Source organism: Ochotona curzoniae, unplaced genomic scaffold (genome assembly GCF_017591425.1).
Source record: "Ochotona curzoniae isolate NIBS_2020 unplaced genomic scaffold, NIBS_Ocur_1.0 contig_883, whole genome shotgun sequence".
Lineage (NCBI taxonomy): Eukaryota > Metazoa > Chordata > Mammalia > Lagomorpha > Ochotonidae > Ochotona > Ochotona curzoniae.
In genome coordinates, this window is record NW_024466599.1 from 36,328,246 (window position 1) to 36,352,387 (window position 24,142).

The 24,142-nt window shown below is 49.4% G+C and overlaps 1 protein-coding gene across 2 annotated transcripts in view; it reads left to right on the forward strand.

Moving 5' to 3' along the window:
- The window catches only part of TGFA (transforming growth factor alpha), an 87,149-nt gene extending 63,964 nt beyond the window's left edge, over positions 1 to 23,185 (forward strand). Inside the window, exons 3-6 of one of the 2 annotated variants that reach the window (XM_040993247.1) lie at positions 9,701 to 9,821; positions 17,123 to 17,272; positions 19,859 to 19,968; positions 21,515 to 23,185. In XM_040993247.1, the coding sequence (XP_040849181.1) occupies positions 9,701 to 9,821; positions 17,123 to 17,272; positions 19,859 to 19,968; positions 21,515 to 21,522 (389 nt within the window). In that variant the 3' untranslated portion in view covers positions 21,523 to 23,185. The remainder of the gene's footprint in view (positions 1 to 9,700; positions 9,822 to 17,122; positions 17,273 to 19,858; positions 19,969 to 21,514) is intronic. The other variant, XM_040993248.1, reaches the window with a different exon arrangement.
- The last annotated feature ends 957 nt before the right edge of the window (positions 23,186 to 24,142 follow it).

Sequence of the window (24,142 nt, forward strand, 5' to 3'; positions counted from 1 at the left end):
TCACTATGTAATGTGGTAAGAATTTAATTTGAAACCTTGTTTATTTTCATACTCTAAAATACTCACTTTATGCAATTTAGAAAATTATGCAACCAAGTTAATTACCTGTAATGTCCCCATTCTTAAGATCTCAGGGTCTTTCCTCTGGAATATAATCTTGATTAAAGGACTTTCATCTAAGGGGCAACCATAACCCATCTACATAAACCTCAAGTGGAAGAGGGGAGAGTCACACTGGTGTCCCAGGACTAAAGCCCACCCACTGCTATTTTTAAGGTTGCTGAGCTTTGCCTTAATTGTGCCTCAGTTTCCTCCCTTAAAATGAGAACCCTCATCCACCCCGATTGCATCTGCAAACCACAAATGAAAAAGCTCTAAGGACGTGAAACGTTCTAGAAAAACAATCAACCCACTGTGTTTACACATCCTGGCTGTGGAGGCTCCAAGGGATTCTTGGTTCAAAGGCTTAACAAGAGGAAGCGTTTTTGTTTTGTTTTGTTTTTTTTCCTAAGGGGAGCTTAAAGGTTTCCTGCCAAACACAGTTGCAGACAATTTTGGTATTTCCAAAGAGAACAGACACAGAAATGGCAACGACAGGTAGCCCAGGGCTGCAACGGGGCTTTTCTTCCAACAAAGCCAGAGCAGAATTCCCCAGCCTGCAAGACTCTGCTTCCCAGAGCTGTGCACGTGCTGACTCAAAGCCGGCCACTGAGAGGCGAACATAGGTGTCCTTATTTACTTTGTGAATGGCAGTGTAAGGGAGAGCTTTTCAGGATGCCAGTTGACACCCAGGAGGATGTCATTTAGAACAAGAGACTTTCTGGTTTGGAGGTAGGAGAAAAAGAAATGGTCTGTCTCTTTGAAATCAAAATGCTAAAATATAAAAGAGGAGGAGGGAGGCTTAACTGTTCATCTTCAAAGCAAAATACATGCAATTTTCTTGATTTTTTTAAAAGGAAGATCAATATAGGGATAGAAGGAACTGGCTGGAGACTGGGGCCATGAGGACCAAGGAGACAGTCACCTGCCCAGGGCACGTCCTTTCTGTGTCCATGTACTTTTCATCCCTAATGAGTCTAGAATGCAGACGCGCAGGCAACCTGGGGACATGCCCAAGTGCCCCCACCCCCCAAGTTGTACAGTGCATCCTTCGATGGATACATGTAGACTTGTGTTAGTCCATGCTTTTCAGGATTTTACTGAGGTTTTATTTTCCATTCCTAAAGCCTCTTTGGCTAATTAAAGCCATTTGCCTTGGAAATCTTGGGCCTTTTAATGCTAAAATATCCCCCTGAGAACTTCATGTAAGCTCTGATTTGTTTATTCTATAAATGAAAGCATTCTCACTGTAGAAGGTGCCCACTGGGGATTTCTTAGCCTGTATTCACACACACACACGCACACACAGACACACACACACGCACAGACACACACACACACACACACACACACACGCGCACACACAGTGGTAATATGTTGTGTTAGAAAAAGGATGTTAGACAAAAGCAACCCTGGTTTCTGGTCTCAGCTTTGCCACTGAATTTGTGAGCCACTTTCTTTATCTGTGGGGCGGGTGATGAGGAATTGCTCTTGGGATTTTTGTGAATATGACAGAGAATCTGCTCTGTAAATGCTGAATGTAGTGCCTGCAGTTCACAGACAATCTGTTAATAATAGCTGCTATTAATAACTCCTTGTCATGGTTATTATCAGAGCCCAATCTCAGAAAATCCACATTGGGTTAGGAACTCTGAACCAAGGGTTGTAGATGGAATAGGAACCTGGAGAAGTATTTTTATGTGTATTTGATCTCATTTCATCATCTTGGAATTCTAAAAGGGACCCGCAGTGACAGCAACTCTGCCTTTGAAAGCAGCACCCACAGAATGAGCCCTGCTGGGTCCCAATCTCCGCGAATTCGTGGTCTGTTTCACACACACAGGACTGTAAAGAACTAGTATTTTCATAGAGCAGTGGAAAATAGGTTGTCTGCTTCCTTTCCAGAACCTTTTGGTGGCTCTGATTTCATCACATCCTATGCCTCTGAAGTTTTACCCAAAGTGGGAAATGATCAGAAGAAATCAAACTGTTCCATTTAAGGGTTTTCTCCAGCAGCTTGTAAAAAGCTGCGTGAGCAATTTGGGGGTCTCTCTCAGCCCTGCCCCAAGCTAGAAGCTCCTGGGGTCTTGGCAAAGTACTGTAGAGTCAGTCCAGCGGCTGGGGATCCAGGGTGTGTACGCTCAGGGGTCAGGGGAGTTGTGTAACGCCCCACAGCATCTCCTGAAGCAGCCGTGCTTCTCAGTTAACCATCGTGCATGGTCAGCCAAGCAGACCTCTGTAGCCCATCTCTTGACATCTTTTAGCCACTGCTCCCTGGTGAGAATGGAAGTTCGGCCTGTGCAGCCCCCTGACTTCTCCTGGGGGTGCCCCAGCCAGGGACCAGGATCTGCTTCACCAGGGAGGTGCTCCATCCCTTCCTGCCCGGTAATTCATACTTGACCTTGTGCCTTCTCGGGCTTTCTCTTGCCGGACTTGAACAGCATCCTTATTGTCTATACCAATTCATTCTCTCAAAATTGAACAAGGCAGAGGAAATTCTGAGTGTCCTTTGGTCCATTTAGGCTTCAGTTTCTTTGCTTTTAAAAGCAAATCAGGGCCCGGCGCGGTGGCGCAGTGGTTAAGGTCCTCACCTTGCATGCCCGGGATCCCATATGGGTGCTGGTTCTATCCCAGCAGCCCCGCTTCCCTTCCAGCTCCCTGCCTGTGGCCCAGGAAATCAGTCGAGGACGGCCCAAAGCTTTGGGACCCTGCACCCGTGTGGGAGACCTGGAAGAGGCTCCTGGCTTTGGATTGGCATAGCATCAGCCATTGCGCTCACTTGGGGAGTGAATCATCGGACGGAAGATCTTCCTCTCTGTCTCTCCTCTCTGTATATCCACCTTTCCAATAAAAAATAATAATAAAAATAAATCTTAAAAAAAAAGCAGATCAATGGTGTTTACACCATAAGTGGGTCTAACATTGACTGAGATAGTGTCATTCCCCTTAAGAAAAAACATCTTATGCCTTCCCCCACCTCACTTAATATTTATGTATTTATTTTAATTTGAAAAGCAGCGTTACAGAGAGGAGAGACACAGAGAGAGGGAGATCTTTCATCTACTGGTTTGCTCCCCAAATAGTTGCAGTGGCTAGAGCATGCTTGGCTGGTCCAAAGCCAGGATCATCTTCTAGGTCTCCCATGTGGGTGCAGGGGCCGGAATGCTTGGGCCATCTTCTGCTTTCCCAGGTCATGAGCAGGGAACTAGATGGGACGTAGAGCAGGTAGGATATGAACCAGCATCTATATGGGATAGTAGCACTGCAGGTAGAGGTTTAGCCTACTATGCCACAATACTAGACCCAAAGTCACAGGGTTTGCCATCAGCCTAAAGATTAGGAAAAGTTAGAAAAAAAAAAAAAAGAAGTAAACGAATTAGATAGGGCCAAAATGACCCTGTGGTCGGAGAGGACAGCTGAATTAGTATCTCTCTGCTCAAAGATCATGTTCTAGAAAAGCTGGTATCTGTTAAGCACAGGCATTCTCCCAGTAAGCTGAGCATCTTGGGCTGCCGGGAGCTGGTAGTGTCAAAAATGGAGTAGCCAGAGGAACTGCAGCTTTTCCCTGTCTCCCTAAATCAAAGCCCCCTCTCTGAACAATGGCACTTGGAAGCCAAACTTTTCAACAGCTTATAACTTGCATTTTTTTTTATTGGAAAGGCAAATGTACAGAGAGGAAGATCTTCCATCCGATGATTCACTCCCCAAGTAGCCGCAACGGCCGGTACTGCGCCAATCCGAAGCCAGGAGCCAGGAACTTCTTTCTGGGTCTCCCATGCAGATGCAGGGTACCAAGGCTTGGGGCCGTCCTCCAATGCTTTTCCAGTCCACAAGCAGAGTGTTGGATGGGAAGTGGAGAAGTTGTGAAATGCCTATAAATGATGTCAGCTTTGCAACAGGCAGGCGTGTGCACAACTTTGAACATCTGGAGAAAGAGAGCAGAGGGGATTAGAACTGGTGCCCATATGGGATCCCGGCACGTTCAAGGCGAGGACCTTAACCATTACGCTATCATCATGCTGGGCTCATAACTTGCATTTAAAAGTTGCTCCCTACCCTTGATTTTCCTAGCAGATGAGTGAAATGACTAGACTAAATCACTCCCACCACACCGGGAACTTCATCAACAGCTGACCAGTGTTCCTTGTTATTCGTGACAGACGAAGTTCCTGCTCCTGTTCTAACCAGGGTCACTTTTCTGTCCTATGTTGACTTCACCAGGGAGACCCTGGCATCCTTGTGCCCACACAGAGCCCCAGGATGTGCATTCACCAGGCTCCTTCCTTATCAGCCATTCCTTTCTCTGGCAGAGGTCAGTGGCTCCCATGTTGGAGCCCTCCTGATGTAGTCCTCCCCCTTGGAAGCCATTATAAACATCGTAAGGATCCTTTTCCTTCTTACCTCTCATAAGGCCAGGGTAGGAGGAACCCTACTCACCTGTGTCCCTAGGGACAGGGGCCTGGGCTTCACAGGCATTTTCCTCCCTAAGCCCAAGCTTAGCTCTGCCACTCCAAATGTAACATCCTGTGTGATGGTCTCAGCTTCACATGGCAGCCAATTTTGCAAGTTCACCTATTGCTTTGTGGGGTTGGCACTCCCTCACTGTGAACTGGGCTTGCTGCTTCCCATAACGGAACTAAAGCCGGCCCCATGGGTACCTGCATCCAGACCTTCCGGAACATGGAGGCCTTGGCCCCTGGGAGCATCCTAGTGTTCAGCTGTGGTTGACACCCTCCCCAGCAGTGCCCGGGGCCACCTGCCAACTCCCATCCTCTCCAGGTCATCTTTTGCCTTTTCTTCTGGACGCTTAGGAGGCACCTGCTGGCTTGCCCCCTCTAAGGGTTCTGAAGAGGAACTGTTTCATTCTATGTTGGAGGCTTTGCCTTGGAGCTCATGCCTAGAAGCCAGACATCACTGTGGAATTGTCCAAGTTAACTGGGATACGGAGGAAGTTGTGAAATGCCTATAAATGATGTCAGCTTTGCAACAGGCAGACGTGTGCACAACTTTGAACATCTGGAGAAAGAGCAGAGAGGCCCACTTCAGTGACAGAGTCCAATTAGGTTTGATTTTGCAGGGGGCAATGGTTCTCAGTGGCAGGCCCACCCCCACTCTCCAGCCCCCAGGATCTTGGCTGCTGGCAGGGGCTGTCCAGATGGCTTCTCCTTGGTGCTTCTGACCCACCAAGATCCCTTCGGGGAACAGAACTCAGGATTTCTTTATCCCTTAATTTCTATTCCAGACCCTCTTCCTGTGAGGGGGCTGGCTGGGATCTGGGCAGAGATTTCCCTGCTTCCCCCCAAGGGAACGTTGGCGTCTGGGAGATGTGTTAGATTCCCACCTCAGCGGGGTCTCTTGTCAGTTTTGTGGCCACAGGAATGGGCGGCTCTGGGATCACAGCTGCTGGTGCACTTGTGGTCTGAGGTCTAGTCTGAAAACAGGAACATTTGCTTTTCCTATCAGCACCTGTCCCAATTAGGTATAGCTCCCAGAGTTGCCGGCTATGGGGGAGGAGGTGGGGGTAACAGGGGGCCAGTCCATTCCCACCTCCACTTGCACTTCATGGACTCCTGGGATGTGCCCCTCACTATGTCTTTCCTAAGTCGTTCGTTTTGTTCCCCTTTTTTCTACATGATTTCTGTCTCTGGGCCTTATCTGCCTTCACTTGGTATCGTCATGAGTTTTCACAAAGAGGAGGGAAAAAGAGGGAGTGAGAGAGTAGAGGAAGGTTGAAAAAAGAGACAGAGTAAGATTCAGATCCTGAAAGAAGACTCGTTTGGAGAGAAGATCCTGGCGATTTGAGCGACGTCCTGGTAATGCTTGTTTTGAGGACTACAAGCAGTTTTACCTCACCCCCCAACTGCCATAAGAAGATGGTGTTCATCTTTGCCTTGGGTGGTCACGTGCCCCTGTGTGAGAGCATGCAAAAAATGTGGCACATAGCAGGGGCTGTGTTGGTGGCGACACACTCCCATCTCCCCAGGCTGCTGGGCTCCTAGGATACTCACGAGAATAAACCGACACATACGGTATCAGGAGTATCCTACTGAGTCTGGTGGTAACTGAGACAAGACCCCTTAAGGGCCCCCAAACAAGAACCAGCTCTTCCCCCTTCCCCTACCACATGCTCCACCTCCACACTTGGCATGGGGATTTGGTCAAGCATGTTAGCTGAGAGCTGGCATGGTGGGACAGATCAGCCCCTGTGCCTCCCCTCCATCGATGGCTGACTCACCGTGAAGGTTTACGGTCACCCTCAAGATTGTGTGACCGTGAACCTCCCTGTCTACTTGGTTCTCAAGTGCAAATCACATCTGCTACTTGAAAGCCTGTGACTTGTTCCAGAGCTGCCAGTGGAACTAGGGCCTCTCTGGTGAGTGGTACCCATTGAACTTCTGTGGGTCGGGAGCCAGGATGGCACCCTGTGCAGAGTCTCATGCTAAGTTTTCCGCCAGATGATGTGGGAGAGAGTATCAGGAGAAACCCATCATCAAACAGAAGCACTGACCCCTGTGTCTTTGTCAGTACTTGCTTACATTGTCCTCTGCAAGTGGAGAAAGTGTTTTATTTATTAGTGTTTTCACAAACTTGCAAAAATGTACTACTTTTGTGAAAGGGCTTTTAGGATGAACATGGCCGAGGCTTGTGATTGTCAAGTGGCCACATTTTGGCTTAAGGCAGACAGGTGGATTTGTTACAGGATTGCTTGGTGTGGGGGGCGGCCGGGGGGGGGGCGCATCCTCAGCATCAGCTGCTGGTTTCCAACCTGGCCCCTGGATGCCCCCCAACCATGTGCTCCCTGCCTTCACTGGAACTGTTACACAGCTCAGTGAGAAGCCAGACGGTATGACTGGGCTGGATGTTTTACTTTCCCTGGTTTCTCCAACTGTGGTGTGTATCACCTGCCAGGCAGTTACTGCCTAGCAATTCTATCTCAACAAGCTGGACTTCAAGAAAAAGAATCACCTAGAGGGCTTAGTGTTGTGGTGCATCAGGTTAAGCCACCGTTCAGGATGCCTCATTCAGCAGCTGACAGCAGACACCCGGGACATGCCGTGGTGATGGGAAGGTCGTCTGTGCTTGCCCTCACTGGTTTCTCTGTGCTCACTGAACTTGTCCAGAATCAGATGGAGCACCAGTTTGAGTCCCAGCTATATCCCTTCCACTCCAGCTTCCTGTCACTATGCCAGGGAAGGCAACAGATATTGGTCCAAGCCTTTGGATCTCTAGCACCTCAGCCATTGAAGCACTGTGATGAGTGAACTAGCAGATGGAAGGTCTATGTACATCTCTGTGATTTGCCTTTATTATATATAAAATTTCTTTTTATTTTCAAGCCAGATTTACAGAGAAAGGGAGAGACAAAGAGAGAGCGATCTTCCATCCACTGCTTCATTCCCCCAAATAGCTGCAATGGTCAGAACTGGGCCTGTCCAAAGCCAGGAGCCACACCCAGTTCTGTGTCTCACAGAGGTGCAGGGACCCAAACACTTGGTCCATCTTCTCTACTTTCCCAGGAAATGGATAGGAAGTGGAACAACCAGGACTCCAACCTATATCCATATGGATGCCAGCACTGCAGATGGAGGATTAACTTGCTGCAGCGCCCAAATAAGTTGTTTAAAATCTTTAGATGATTCACTTTAAAAGCTACCGACATAGAAAAGTTGTCCTTTAAACCCAAAGAAGCACATCTGGGATGGAGGCCACGAACTTGGCTTTTTTGTAAGCTCCCAAGGATGTGAAGTTGTGGGTCAGTCCACAGACCATGCTTGCAAGGGCCAAGCCAAAGTCTAAGTCATTACCTTTGCTGCTTGGAGGTGGTTAAGTGGCCTTTTGTGAAGCCCCCTGAAAGGCCTGTGTGAACATCCAAATCTAATTAGAGGCACTCATTTGTAGCCCCTTCAATTCTCCATTTCTGATCCTTGATAAGCTCAGTGAGCACAGAGAAACCAGTGAGGGCAACTCCAGCAGAGCCTTCCAGTGCACATCACTGGGGTCTGCCCTTAGCGCTGACTGAGGCTGTTAAGCAGCTTGCCAGCATGGGATGCTGCAGGAGCTGTAGCTGTCCAACCTTCAAACCACATCAGTGTGGAAGCTGCTTCCCAGAGGAGAATCCACAGCCGAGGAGCAAGGCCAGCCCTCCTGGGTCAGTATTTCCACCAGCTTTGGGCTTCTCTGCCTCACTTGTCAACACTGTCTCCATGGGGCAGGGGATACTGAGCATTTATTTATACTTCAGTGAACCTAAAGAGTGCTATACCATAGAGGTCTTGTCCCTTGTGGGGTTGTATTGGTCCCTAGGGATGGTCATTGATGCTCACAGCTGAGTGTTAACACCCCAGACAACCTCAGAGCCACCGAGGCGAGGCCAAGTCCTCCCGTAGGTGACAGAGGCAGGCTTCAAGCCGAGGACCCCAGAGCTCAGGCCCTCCAACCCTACACATTCTCATATTACATGTTCTGTTTTTAGTCTCTGCTTTTTCCACTGGAATTTTGGGATTCCTAAAGTTACACCCCTTCAAGAAAGTCATGAATAAGCAGCAGCATGCATTTAATATTCGGTGTAAGATGTTCCGCTCTTTCTAAGAAAGCTAAAATTCAAAAGGGATATTTTCCCCGAAATGAAAGGGGACAGACTCATTCCCTGAAACTCAAGTCTCAGAGGACCTGCTGAACGAAGTGATACAAACCACATCTCTTGTGCCATCATGCATAGCTGCCTACCGGTACCTCTAGTGTTACACTAAATCAGGCTGTGGAATGGAGTAAGATCAAGCAAAGTGATGCCTTTTGTGCTGTGATGTTTCGCACAACAATGCTTCTCGTGGGTTGTTTTAAATTCCTGTCTGAAATGTAAGGAAGGAAACTCCTGGGAGCCCACCCAAACTCATGAGAGTTCTGGTGCCAGGACTAGGAGCAAGACTAGACTGCTCCCTTCTCTCCCCACACCTAGGCTCTCCCTGTACAGCTTGTGCTGCTGTCAGAGGAGTTCTTTGCTTTAGACTTGTCACCTGTAATCCCAAGCCTGAGAGGAGCCCTACTGCCCTGTTAGTGTGTAACCTCCCAGACTCCTCCATGTCTATTGGATCATTGGTACAGATCCTATTAGAAACCTGCTGTTTGACTCACAGCCTATCATGAACACCTTTCACATCATTAACTCTTCCCCTTCTCCACCAAAGATCAGAATCTTTGGTGCCTTTCTTCTGGTTTCTTGCTTTTTTGAAAAGAGATTTGTGTGTGTGAGAGAGAGAAGATAGCTTTCATAAAAAGGGTTGCTGACACCATGCAAAAGTGAGATTCAGGTGCTCTGGGAGTAGAAACAATGAAGTGGCTTGAGTGTTTCTGAGTTACGTAGAAGGTTCTAGGGATATATTGTCATCAACTACAAAACACAAGGATCCTGCTGAAACATGTAAGATGTAGAAGTTTTGTCCTGCCCTGGCTCTTTAGAACTTAATGAAAGTATCAGATGGAATCCCCTAGGTGGGGACTGAAAGTCCCAGCCATTATCAGCTCCAGTCTCCTTGACCAGTGCAGGTCACAATGTGTGTCTCAGCAGTACCTTGTCCTGAGTTCCGTGTCTTTTCTTCCCCAGCAGACCCGCCCGTGGCTGCAGCAGTGGTGTCCCACTTCAACGACTGTCCAGACACACACACTCAGTTCTGCTTCCATGGAACCTGCAGGTTTTTGGTGCAGGAAGACAAGCCAGCATGCGTGTGAGTATCCCTGGTCACCCAGGCTCCAGGGCTGGAGGGAGGGCCACTGTCCAACCAGAGTATTTACTGCCTCGGGCCTGAGACCCATGGATCTGGACATTGGGCTCAGATGCCTGCTCAACAGAACCCCAGCCTAAAGTCACATGGGGAATCCCTTGGGCTGGAGCCTGGAATTGAGATCCTTGGACCCAGCAAGGTCTAAAAACTTCCAGACTCGAGTGGAATTCACTGCTTAGAATTTCTGGAAGGCAACTCGGTGGACTGAATACCTCTACATGGCCAGTCTCCAAGATGAGGTCTCCTGCTCCAATATCTTCACTGTCCAGCTAGTAAGAAGCTAGATGTGCATGCATAGGGCCCATACATGGAAGCAGGGAGGAGCTTTTGGAACCCTTAGAAACAGAGATGAGACCAGGGCACGTGGCTGCCATTTGTAGCACAGAATCTGCCTCCTGGTTGCTGCTTAAGTATTGCTGAGCTGCACCCTGACCTACTGAATCCCAACCTCCCAGTGAGGAACATAGCGATCACATTAGTCAAGAACTGCCAGGTTGGGAAAGAAAGGCACTTGGGAAGGTAACAAGGTTGTTCCAGGCCTGGAGAGCCTGGGAGATCTGCTGTTGCAGGTCAGTAAGGAGGCAGAATCTGTGGGAAGTGAGCTTTATGCTCTAGGCAGTAGGAGCAATGTATGTCTTGGGAAGAGCTGTTGCAAGTCAATGTGTCCCTGCTAGCACACGATCAGGTAGGCCTGTACTTAGCTTTGCACCACTGACATTCTGAGCCTAGTAACTCTTCTGTGGGGCTGTCCTGGGCAAGGCAAGCTGATCAGCAGCATTGCTGGTCTCTACCTGCTGAGATGCCTGTAGCACACCCCTTGCTGCCACCCGCCAGGTAAAAGTCAGTGATCTCTATGGAATTGCCATTTTTATAGGTCAGAAATGGTCACAAGTCAGAAAACATATATGTTCCAACCTAGTGATAACATAGATAACAGTAAATGTTCATTAAAACTAATAATGATTGAGCAGGTGCTCCCTGCCAGGCTCTGTTTCCAACACAATCCACAGGGAAACTCATGTAATCTGCATAGAATTATGAGGGAAGTACAGAGAGGTGGTGCCCAGATTGCATAGCAAAGCTCCAAGCCCTAGCACTCAATGCTCGCCCAGGGGCCACTGGGGACCTGACAGCCTGCTGCCATAAGCAATGTGGTAGGGCCCTTCTCTTCCTGAACGGCAGCTGAGAGCCCACCTGCAGAGGAAGGAGAGCTCCCTGGATCACCTGACTCTTCTGGGAACATTTGCAGAGCCCAACCTGCAAATGCAAAGTTCAGTGAAGATGCTGATGATATAGAGCGATAGCTGTCAGGACTCATGATCATCAGTGTGAAAATGCATAATGGTGCCCCTGGGCACAGAGGCATTGCTGTAGTTGTGCCTGTGCACACTCCATGCCTGTACACAGTCCAGCATCCTGAGGCCTCCCTGCCCATAGAGAACAGACAAGACCATGCCTTCTACCCTGGTGTACTTACAGCACCTATAGGAAGGTCCATCTAACTTTTTATTAAACCAGAAGTCCAGGTAGAGAGAGCCAGAATGTTCTGTCCCTGCTCTTAGCCCCGCCCAGCACATGCTGTTCAATGAAGTGGCTGTACCTGGAGGTCATGGCCTTGGAAAGAACTTCCAAGAGCCAGCACTACAGCCCGGAAGCAGGCACACTGTTTACCATCATTCTGAGACTTCTTCCATCGAACATGAGACAGAATTCTCTAGGTTTCCAGAGAACCTGAGCTGACACAGCATGCTGTAAGATGAAGGCAAAAAAGAACAGGTTAAAGAACTACTCAGAGAGGAGCACAGGAAGTAAGAAGTTTAAACATCAATACTCAATATGTTGCTTTGACTCCCATCAATAACTCCCAGCTGCCTGAGAACAGAGAAGAGAATTTCCAGAGACAGGTAAGCTTGTAGAAATAATAAGTGAGGGCAGCAACTTGTCCCTGAGGCGATGCCTCCAGCTGCTGGGCTATGTCCCCTAGAAATCTTCAAAGGCAAGCATGTGGAGGAAGCAGCCAGGTGGCAGGCAGGTGGAACTCACCTGTCCTCCACGCTCCTGCACCACTGGACTCCCCAACAGCTTTCCCACAGGTGAGTGGGAAAACAGACTGCTGCCAGCCAGGGAAAACATTCCAGGGGAATCGCAGCAGAGTCCACCACCTAGAGATGTGACCACCCCCACCGATGCAGGAACCAGCCACCAGTGTGGATCAAGGCTGGAGGGAGATTTTTTTCCTGCTTTCTGCAAACCTCTATTAACATCATGCACCTCCATGTGTATAGAGCACATAGGTCATAGTCTCTGTGCCCACCAGAAACGGGGGGCGCACAGCAGACCAGACCACACAACAAAGACCTGAATTTGAGACATACCTAAGATCTATTGAGTCCCTCATTCAAGGGTCTTAGTCACATGCAGCCTCGATATCTTTGTATGCAAAATGAGAACCCAGGTATGGTGACACACATGGAGCAATTACTGGCTAGGATAAAAGCTACTAGACACACAGCCCCCCTTTGCTTAGTTTCCTGGTTGTACTGGGTACATTTTTAATACTCAGGACCTTGAGGGGGCTGGTGGCTATCGTACTGGACAGCCCAGATTGCAGACCACACACACACCTCCTGCCACCCCAGAAAGTTTCTTTAGGCAGCACAGGAAAAAGTTGAGACCCTAGTCCTAGTGCAACACACGACTTCCAGTGTTGACTGTGGCAGCTGCTGTCAGCACTCTGACCATCCTGTCAACACCACAGCAGCCATCAGCACAGGGCCCTTCTAGGTCTGCTGAAAGGACCACACAACTCAAGGACAGCCCGTGGGACCCTTGGGTCAGAGCTGCAAGGCAGGGAGCCTTTCCTCCAGCCCACCCCTCCCCTGCCCCTGGAGTCTTGGACAGGACGATCCAGTTTTGGAGAGGCCAGGAATGGGCAAGCCCTGTACACACACCCTTTAACTTGGCATTTGCACTCCCAACCAACTCTGTGCAATTTCTCTATATTATAAGCAAGTTGATAGAAAGCATTATTTCTGAAAGTATTTTAACTTAGTTCTTGACCATCATGTTAAAGACTGTGCCAGGAGCCTTGGCTAAAAATCCAGGACTACCCTTTCGCCAGAGAGTCCATCACATTATGAACATAACATGTCTTCAGAAATGAAATATACTCCCACCCTTTTGCATGTGGCTTTAGCATTTCAGATGCCTGTCTTGGTCAAGGATGGAATATTGCTCTTGACCAGGTATTAACTCATTTGAGGCCCATAACTTTTCAAATGAGGGCTTACTGTTACATTTTACAGACGCAGAATCCAGGGCTCAGATCAACTTGCTTAAGGTCCCACAGGTAGCTAGGTGGTGGTATTTGAGCTCATGATAATTTGGCCACAGATTCTGTACCCTATTATGCCTATTTTTAGAACCCTGTCCTGAAAAAAATAACCCCGAATGCAAAAGATGCATGCACCAAGACTGTCACCTGGAGTTACTGTTGATACCAAAGCTGAAGATAGCATGAATGATGAGGGAAGCAAATGGTAGAATGTTACAGGCACCGTGTAGCCATTTAGAATGACTTTTGCAGTTTTCTAATGATGTAGTAAAATGAAGCAATATTCAAACAAAAAATTGATATAATTTTTTTAAATCTTAGAATCTGCATAATCTGGAAGAAAACAGCCTCTGGGGGGTGAGGGGAAGGACAACAAACTGGATTTTCTTCCTCCTCCCCATTTCCTTATTATAGTTTATGCATTTTCTAATGAGCTTAAAAACATTCTAGGTGGAGAAAATTTATTGCGAGCAAAGCTGCTCCTGCATCCTCACTTTTCTTAAAAGTTTCCAAAGACATATTGAACCAGGTGAACCAGGGGTTAAGAAAGATAGGAGAGCCCCCTGCAGAAGAGAAAGGCCCCGCATAGACAGCAATTGTTCCTGTTCCAAAGGAGCAGCTACAAAGGACCTAAGAAAAGCAGGGAGGCAGCCTCCACACTCAATCAGGGACAACAATGGAAAGGCCTCAGGGGACCCACCTGGCTGGGGCACTTGCCTTTCATCACCAGCCTGCCAGGATCCTTCACTACACCAAGGCTCCTCACACCTCCAGGCACGCTCCCACCCGTGTGTGTGTGTGTGTGTGTGTGTGTGTGTGTGTGTCCGTCTGTGTGCTCTCTCTTTTTGTCTTTTAACGTTTTTTTTTCTTCTTACATCTGGCTTTTGTTACCAAAGATGTTCATTAACACTCCTTCTGCCTTGGTGACAGACAGCTCCTAAAAACAAATCTCATGATCCACTACAAAGTGCTGGTTTTCTGGCCCCAGTCTGTTTAGTGGTTTTTGGGTTTTTGTTTTGTTTTGTTTTGTTTTGTTGTTTCAGTAGAGCAAGGAGCAAGGTGGCTAGGGAGAGGAAAGTGCTCAGAAGAGCAGGCAAAGTTCTAGAGATGTTCAATGGAGAAGAGAACAGGGAGCGCCATTGAACGAGCTGTGGGAAAAGACAGATGGGCAGGCAAGTGGATGAAATGTCCATGTGAAGTGCATGTTTTGGGAGAATGTGATGTTGAGGGAAAGAAGAGGTCCAGAGGAGAGAACACCCCAGGCAGAGAAAACGGTGAGAGTTGAGATGAGCAAGTGGAGGGTGGTCCTTGGCAGCATGTCTTGAGTGCGAGTGTGGTGCCTGCATCCCTTAGGTACATCATCCATGTGTGATATCCAGCAACAAGTAGAGGAGAGGTGATAGTTTGGAGTTGGCTGGAAGCTAAGGTGATGGGAGGGAAAGCAGAGAGGGTGGGTTTGGGTTTGGCAGTGAGGAAGCCAACATCTTAGGTGGGCCCCTGCCACATAGGGAGCCATTTGGATGCAGAAACTTGAGCAAGTGCTGGCTGTGTGGACACTTGAGCTGCCTGAGCCTGGTGCTGAGCACCCCCTCTGCCTGGAGTCTCATCCACAGTCAGCTTCCCACTAGTGGACAGGGATCACTACCTACAGGATGAGCCTCCAGTGCAAGCCATTGCCAGACTCCTGCCTTCATGTAATTGTGTTAAATTCAAAGCAAACACAAGTCCCAGCCTACCTTGGCCCCATAGCCCCTCAGCCTGTGCAACAGTATTCCTATTCAGAGCTCTGGGGTGGGCTCATTTCCTGCTGGAGATACTCCCGCCTTCTCTCTGCCACAGGTCTGTTGAGAGCCCTGTTCGGTGCAGTTGGCTCACACCTGCTGCCTCAGCTTCCTTACTCAGCAAAGACTGCAAGCCCTTCGCACCTCTCAGAACATGCAGTAGACTCTGAGGCCCCTTTCACCCTTTCAAAATTAGAGATGAAACCAAAAATCAGATTTCCTATAGAGCCTTAATGTACCGTTCCCACACCAGACCCTAGCCAGCATATAGAAACAGCCTGGAGAGTGAATGAACACCAACCCATATCCCAGAGACAGCCAATCTGGGTACAAATTCATCCTTCATAGAGTACAAGGAAGGCAACTGTCTTAAATTTAATTCTTGCATGGAAAAAATCAAAACAATTATATGTTAAACACAGAATGATTCATAGCAGAGCAACAAATGCCTGAATTCAAACTAAAAAGAAAAACCCACAAGGTACTTCAAAAAGTTGGTAGACAATGAAATACAAGGTAAATTTGTTTTTGGTGCAAATACACTTTGATATCCATGAAGTTTTTTTCACAGTAGCATTTTCTGTGAACTTTGAAGACCTCTTCATGCACAAGGATTTCAAAATTGTTTGCACCCAAAAAGAGTCACCTTTTAATTCCCTTTTCCCCAGCTATTTTGAAGTAGCCTGGTATATTAAGTAAGCTGCATTGACAATTGACTTTGCAATCATTAGAGTCCATGAACAACTTTTCCACGAGGCAGTGTTAAAGACAAAAGCTTGTACCCCCTGGGATCCCATGCAGTAGCTTCAGATAACTTTCTGCAGCATTTTCCATCCTCCGTTAATCTTAAATCCAAACAATACCTATTGCTTTAACATTAGAATGCTTGCCTTTGTGCCGACATTGAACAAAGTATATGTTCCAGGGAAATCCTGGCCTTACCTGGTGGCTTCTGGCATCCTTCCAACATCCGGGGCATAACGGTCTAGTAGTGTGCAGTTAGAGCAGTCACAGGGGTAGTGCCCCAGGGCCAGGCTGGTGCAGTAGCAGGCTCTCCAGGATCAAATCTCTGCCCAGCTTTCCTTGTTCTTCAGGGGCATTTGCGTCTACAAGTGAAGGATCTAGGATGGTTGGTTAGGCCAAAGGTAGGATCTCAAGGGAGGAAAAAAGTTCTCCTCCAAGATGTGGCTGCTGTAGCTAAAACTTTAAATCCAGCATGTAGGGGGTGTGGATGTCCTTCACGGAAGTCCCCCTTGGGAGGGAACTTAAACATTTTCTCTGCATACAAAGGGACCATTGTAGAAGCTAAGTATCTTCTGCAGGGACTAATCATGTACTTAGGCAAAATGCCTGTCAAAGAAAATGACCTTCACTTCCAAACACTGGGGCACAGCCTGGACCCACTTGTGCCCAGCATAAGGCTGTTACTGAAGCGGCCAATGCCAAGGCCGTTGTGAATTATAGTAATGCCAGAGATAACACAGCCCAATGTTGGCATGGCCCTTTGCTGTGCACCTTCACATGTGACTGTGCCACTGTCTGTGCTAATCCTGTGGCGGAAGTAGGCCAGGTGTCAATGGCCAATGAGAACTCCAGGGTTACAGGAGGCTAGTGCCTTTCCCAGCCCTTCCGTGACCAGGTAGTGACCCTGGGCCCTCCTGCTTGTCACTTCCCTGAGTCCTGCCCCCCTGAGTAAATCTTTACATAACTCATTAAACTTGCTGACATAGATTAAAAAGCCAACCACAGCCTACGTCTCCAACTGGCTTAGCTTGTTTTCTTTCTTCCAGCATCAGAAATCCTAAATAGACATGCACTGGGTTTAAAAGTCACCTGGACTTTTATGAACTGTCAAAATGCAGTTTGTGTCCAAGACACATTTGCTGTCTTAACTCCCTCAAGATCTGGCCCAGTGGCAATGACCGTGAGGTGCTCCAGCCCCAGCCTCTTCTCCCTGCAGGTGGGGCCAGCAACCAGGAAGGAGCTTTCTGGCTTCTACTTTTGCCTCCCACAGCGAAGGACAGAGGGACTCCTGTGGGTTATGTCCCAAGGCCCTGGGCCCTCCCTGGAGAGCTGGGCCTGCAGACATACACATGCGCAGAGCATGCTGACATGCCTTTCTTCCCCAGCTGCCACTCAGGCTACGTGGGTGCCCGCTGTGAGCACGCGGACCTGCTGGCCGTGGTGGCCGCCAGCCAGAAGAAGCAGGCCATCACCGCCCTGGTGGTGGTCTCCATCGTGGCCCTGGCTGTCCTCATCATCACGTGCGTGCTGATACAGTGAGTATCTGCTGTGCAGGCAAACAGCTGCTGTCTGTGATGGCAGTGAGACAAATGTCAGTGACTCTCAGACAGGGTGGGTGGGCCCACATGCTACTGGAAGACCTCTCCACCATAAAGCACATTGAAGTGTTCTGCAGAGACCTTGGAGCAGCTTCCAACCCCTTCTGGGTAGCGGCAAAGCACTTCCTTGCTGCTGAAGGCACAGAGCACATCCTGGGTTGCTGCTGTTAAGGCTGGTGACACCACTCCCCACAGCGTTTCCCACCCTTGCTGCTGCTCCTCCAAATTCAGGTTCTGTAAAGCAACTTCCGGGAAGCCAGCCTGAGCTCTGGACCAACAAAGTGCCTTTCCAGGAGTGTTAACTTCTCTTGCTTGCCCTTGTTTACCACTTGGCCTGTTCAGAGATCCAGGAAAACACAGTCACATTCCCAGCACCGGGTACTGGGCCCGATTTGCTCCCTGAAAATAGCTGAAGCCTAAATTATATCTAAGTGAATATGCACAGGGAATTCACAGATCATGGAAATGCTGCGGGTCCACCCAGTACAGGTAACTCACGGCAAAAGCATGTTAATGCAGGAAGTGGGACTTCAGCCCTCCTAAACAGGAGGACGCTCAGGTTTGGGATGGGTAAAGAGGAACAGGGTCCTGTTGGTTTGCTGCTACTATGATTTTGGAAGCTCAGGCCCCTGGTTCTAACAACACACAAGACATCTCTTCGAGCTTCAGCTTTTGGCAGTAACCCTAGCTGTGCACACACTCCTATGGGCCAAGCCAGGATTAGGTGGTGAGGGAGGCAGCTTGAACTGGGCTGGCCTTTCCTTCCTCTGCTACCAGTGTCCATTTCAAGGCCAGGGACCTTAGGAAAGCAGGTTTGTTGCAAGAGGCCAAGCAGCCCCCTAGTTCAGTCTTGGCACAGCCTGGGCTCTGCCACTCATGAATATTCTCCATGGGGGTGCCAGAGCAACCTGCTGGGCTGGCTTCCCATCACCAGCTAATCTGAGTGTGCTCACCATCGCTTCTGTGGCCTGGAGGGTTCCAGAACCTTAACAAAACTAGGATCAGCACCAAAACACCCACTGGCTGCCCCAAAGTGCCAGCTCTGTGCCAGAGGCTGTCTTGACTCCAACTTCCCCAGATGTCAGAGGAGATTGGCCATCACCCAGTTGCTTTTTCCCTAAAGAACACAACAAGGAACTGAAAAGAATGTACAGGAATCTCAAAAGAGGTATCAGGTCTGGGTCGAAGCAGCCACCTCACGCTGGCAGGGCTGTGCAGGTTACAATCAGAGGAACTTGGAAGTTCATGGTCCTGGAGACAGGAAGGATCCAGAAGCCTGGGCATCTCTCATTCCCAGAGAGGGAGCCACTCGCACGTCTCCACTGTCCATTTACAGACACTGACCCCTGCGTCCTGTAGGCTGATGGATACCAGCAGTTTATCCCATGCCAAAGGGAACTACAGGCTCTGCCCCATTGCTCTGGGAACTCATGGATGAAAAGTGACTACAACAAACCTGTTAGCTGACTGCAAGACAGTCCCAGGTGGCTCTGGAATTTAGGTCCTGCAATCTAGCAGAGCCCGGTATGCACTGGGCCTGGGCCCGGCCCAGATTCTGTTCAGTCAAGAGGGCCCCAGGCCAGGCAGACTGCCCCAGCCTCTCCTTTACTCCCCTCCCTGTGACAGACAGGTGGGGCTGGAAGGTCTCAGGCTCCCCGTCTCAGTTCTGCTTTCTGAAGTCAGAGCTTGGCAATCTTTCCAGCTTCATCATCCAGGGTCAAGCAACAGGGGCTGGGCTGGTGCCACCTGGCATCAAGAGAGTAGCACAGAACAGACTTGCTGCCAATCTCTGGGGACACAAGTCAGCAGGGACCACTCCTCCTCAGTCCTGGCCAAGGGTGCATGGATTGTTTGCCCTCGCTCTAACCTTCATGTGGATACAGTGTGCCCCCTGCTACACCAGGGGTAGTTTCAGTGTCATTCAGGGCCCCCTTCTCAGCTGCTGCTCCAAGTTCCTGGCTCTCTTTTCACACCAGCTCTGAGCAGTGTTCGCTCCTGGCCGCAGCCAGAGGCAGGCGCATTTGACAGCCTCGTGCTTTGGGACTCCTGGTCACCTAGATTTATGGAGAGCTCTGATTTTCCAAAACTGAGTCCTCAAAAGAGGACTCAAAGCCATCGAGATGTATGACTCACTCACCCCTTCCTTTCCATGGGTCCCTTCAGTACATTCAGCTGCCTGCTCTGTGGCTGGCAGTGCCTAATCCTGACCTCCTCCCAAACCTGCACAGCCCTGCCAGCCAAGCTGGCTGCTTTGTTCCAGACCTAATGTCTGTTCCAAGGCCTTTAGTCCACGTGTACAGTTTACTCAGTATGTTCTTTATAGAAAATAGCTTGTGAATGTCCTGCAATGGCCAGGAAAGCTGTTGTCAGGCCAGCCTCTGGATACAAAGCTGACACTCTGGGGCAGCCAGTGGGTGTCTCGGTGCTGGCCTGGGTCTACCCTGTGTACCCCATGCCTCCCAGAAGAAGGCTGGTTGTCTCCCACCAGGTCCCTCACCCAGGCCGTCTTATCTGTGTCCACAGCTGCTGCCAGGTCCGAAAACACTGTGAGTGGTGCCGAGCCCTCGTGTGCCGGCATGAGAAGCCTAGTGCACTCCTGAAGGGAAGGACCGCTTGCTGCCACTCAGAGACAGGTAAGGAACCCACATGGAGTGGTGGAAGGGGGCAGGCCAGCCTCGGGAAGCACCTCCTCCAAGTGGAGTAGGGTGGCTTTAGGGAAAGCAGAAAAAGGTTCTTGTATTCCACGCAGTCTAGTTCCGTTTCTCTCAGGTGCCTTTCACTTAGCCAGAGAATCTTGTCCTTACTGGTGACTAGGTGGCCCTTAACAAGTGGCCTCACCCCTCAAAGCCTCCCCTCACCCATTCTTAGCTGCAAGGGGAGCTGCAAGGTCCACACAGAAACAGATGCTCATTTGCTTCCCCCCTCTGCCATCAGTGAAGTAACAACCTGGCCCATCGAAGGTCTTGGAGACCCCTTCACACTCTTAGATCCCATGTTCTTCACTGGGTCTGCCATTGCTTCATGGAAATTGTGACCCACGCCCAGGAAGAAGCTTAGACACCTGCCTTGTGGAGGGTTGGAGGAAGAGTGACTCTCCCTTGGGAACCTTCATTAAGCATCCCCGGCTCTGGACTCCTGGACTCCCAGCTCCTTCCCCTGGGATGTCTCACCTGCATCCTGGGCCCCCTGACTATGAGAGCCCACCCTGACTGACAGCTCTGCGGGAGGGAGGAGTAGGGGAAGAGACAGCTATCAGAGGCTGCTCCACCTGCATGCCCATCTTGAGTGAATCCAGGCTGTCCAAAGGCGGCAGGGCTGCATGCAGCCAGGACATGTGCATGAAAGCCTCCTGAGATGTGAGCCCAAAGGCATCATTCATTGGCTGTCCAATTCAAGAGCTGTGGCAGTTGGACCAGAGCAGCACTTAGAGACCCACAGCCCTTGAGGATCAGACCCCTTCATCCTTACCCTGGCCTTTGGAAGATGGGTAAACTGAGTCACCTATGTCCTCCCCTTGCGTCAATGGCGGAGCCAGGGGATGACCTGGGCCTCTGAAGCCACCCCGCCGCTTTCTCCACCACCTGGAGGGAAGGCAGTCCCTCCAGCTAGTTTTTCTCATAGCACTGCTAGAAAAAGAGTTGGAATCTTTTCAGAAAATGCATGGATTTTATCGCATCTGTCTGAACCTCCACAGTTATATGGCAGGAGAGTCAGTTTCTTGTAACATTTGGTAAATGCTAGCTTTGAACCAGAGGATGGGTCTGGCCATCAGAAAAGGCCTCTAGACTGAAGCCCCTCTCCCTGGATTGATGGCCACAGGAGCCAGGACAGAACCAGGACAGGAAGGTGCCCATGCTGAGCAGGACTCAGGAGCTAAGGAAATGTCCCTGCTGCTGCCCCTTGACAGCCACAGGGGATACCCTCAGAGCATCTTCTGCCACAGAACCCCAGGGAACTGGCCACAGCCAGCTTGAGGCCCTCTCTCAGGACAAGGGAGCAACCATATCTTCTCCTTTCTCTCCACCATAACTCCTGTTGCTTCCAGATTGTGTTTGGCCCTAAAAACAGTTTCCTGAGGTTGAACAGGTAGAAATCTTTCCCCAGGGAAACCAGAGAAGTAGCTGGTACCACCTCCCAGGGTCCAGAGCATGTGACCAGCCTGTTTTTCTTCCCTGCCAGTGGTCTGAAGAACCCCGAGGAGAAGCGTGGCCAGGTGGACTGCAGCATTCTGATGAGAGGCCTTCCTCAGGATGGCGCTGCAAGGCATGCTGGGACGTGCCGGCTGACCCCTCCTATTTTGCCTGCTGTCACCTGTGCAGCCTCTTTGCCCCCTTGGGGGCCTTCAAAACTCTGCCAAGAACTCTGTCTGCTTGGGGTTATTCTCCATGACCCAGAGAAGTCGGAGGATCAGGATTTCAAAGACTGGTCCAACAAGAACTGCCAAGGGGTGGACTTCCTGTTTACCTACATCAGGTGTGTGGTCGGTCAGTGTCCAAGTCCAGGTGTGTGCGGTTACCTCCTGACGTCACAGATTCCAGTCTCGTCCCCACTAGAGAATCCTGCCCAGCACCGGGGTTCCTACCGTCACGACAGTTTCCTCTCATCTGCTGATTGGGACGGGGAAAGCTGCTGATTGTTACATGGAGACAGCGAGTTTAAGAAGCGCCATGTCCTCCAACCACAAGGCCCTCAGCCATTCTTAAGTGTTCTATGGGTACGAGGTGTTGAAGTCCTTCCCAAGCCATGGCTGCCCTCAGAGATCACTTGTTATTTATTAGATGGAGAACGATTTATATTGTCAGTCTCCTAAGTCAGTGTAAAAAGCCTAAACCCCTTCCAACGTGTACATTCATGACATATGTATTGTCATACAGATCCGAAACACCAGCCTGTTTAGGAAGCAGAGGGTTTGGGGAACCCCCTTTCCCAGAGCGTGTGACAATGGATCCAGAAATTGGGTTCCTGATAGAAGCAAATACTGGTGTTTAGAAGCCATGCCATGTAAGACACAGAGCAGGTAATTGCCCCAGATAACTTTGTTTCAGGGAGGGGAGCCGAAGCAGCCCGTGTACAGGGGAGCAAGCACAGGACAGACATGACGCATATGCCACCATACAGCCATGAACCAGAGACTCCCTCGCATGCCCCGCCCAAGCCTAACAGCGAGCCCCTGGGCATTTCAGGATAACTCCATGAAAGGGAGACCAGTCATAGAATTTCCATTTGGTTGCTTGGTTGGTTGCTTTATTTTTAAAAGGAGAAGTGTAACTTTCCTATTTATTTTAAAGCATTGGGAGAAATATTTTAGTGGCTTTTTCTTTTCCATTCGGGATGCTGACTTTTATTCATAAAAAGGCTCCTGAGCTATCTCTGTCTTGGAGTCCTGATCACAAGGAGGTGTTCTGACCCCAGGGGCCTGCTGGAGAGAGCAGGAAGCCCTTCCAATAGACAGCAGGGAGCTCATGCCTAGGAATTTTCATGAAAACTTAGAAACAGGACAATGATGGAAACGCCTCTTGTGAGGAAACTCTTTGAGTACTAATACTGGGAGTACAAGATTTCCACATGCGTCACCTGCAGGGCATCTAGCTTATCCCACCATAAAAAAGACATTTTTAATATATCAAGTCAGCTGGAGCTTTCACTAGAAAATTTTATCCTCCCCCTGGTTCTCCTTTCCCTGGTCTGTTTCCATGAATTTCCTCATTATTGTTTTACATCTGAGACAGACATAAGTGCTGTGTCTTACTTTGGCATTCCTGTGTCATAATGCCACACCTCATGTATTCAGTGAAAAAAAAAAAATCAGAGCTGGCGGCTAGCAACGTCACTGACAGCTCCAGATTTTTTTAAAAACAGATTCAAGCTTTCATTGCGTAGGCTGGTCCTAGAGCAGTGGCCCAAGGCTTGCTGGGAGCAAGCTCCTTAAACACCACCCACAGACCCCATTTGACACCTGCTTTTGTCATCAGACCTTCCTCAAAGTCTGAGATTCTGGTTCAGAGAAACTAAGGAAAGTGGAATAAGTATCGCTTGGTGTTACTTGAAGACAATTCTCTCGTAGTCCCCTAGAGAACCTGGGAAGAGTTTGTTGCTTGGAAAGAGTTGAGCTCGTGTGGAAGTGCCCTGTGGGGCTTTCTTCACCCAGCCATGGGAAGCAGCAGTGTCCCTCTAAAGATGGTGTCAAAGTTGGCACCCAAAGGACTCAACAGGGGCCTGAGAAGATGGGAATGGACAGGCAATGGGAGCACAGGATCTGTGCAAGAACTTTAGACTTGGTGCCCGTGAAAGCTCTCATATCCAGCAGAGAATAGCTGGTGGTGCCCCCTGCCTTGTGCCACTGTGCCATGGTACCTCCCTCCTTGCCAGTCCTTCATAAAGCAGCAAGACTCAGAAGGGTTGGGAATGGTGACTGCATCAAAGCAGGCCTGTCTGTGATATGCTGGACTTGCTCCTTTGGGGGATTTTTTTTTTTTCCTTTAGAAACCGAATAACCCATGAGCATCTGGTGCCATGGCAACAGTCATTCTCTGCTTAGCTGTACAAGTGTCCCCTTTTGAGGTGAAAGAGAAGAAAAAACCCACCACAACCACCTCTAATCTATCTGCAAGGTCCTGTGTTTCACTGCCCTTTAGAAAGCCCATGATCATGACCAGGGAAGCCTTCCCTAATGTGGGACACACTCACACATCTGGCAGGGGAACACAGCTGTTCCCTATGGCTTGGAAGACATGAAAAGCCCGCCCCCCCCCCAGCAACAACGAACACTTTGGCAGAGGGCTGCTCATCTTTCACACATTTCTGCCA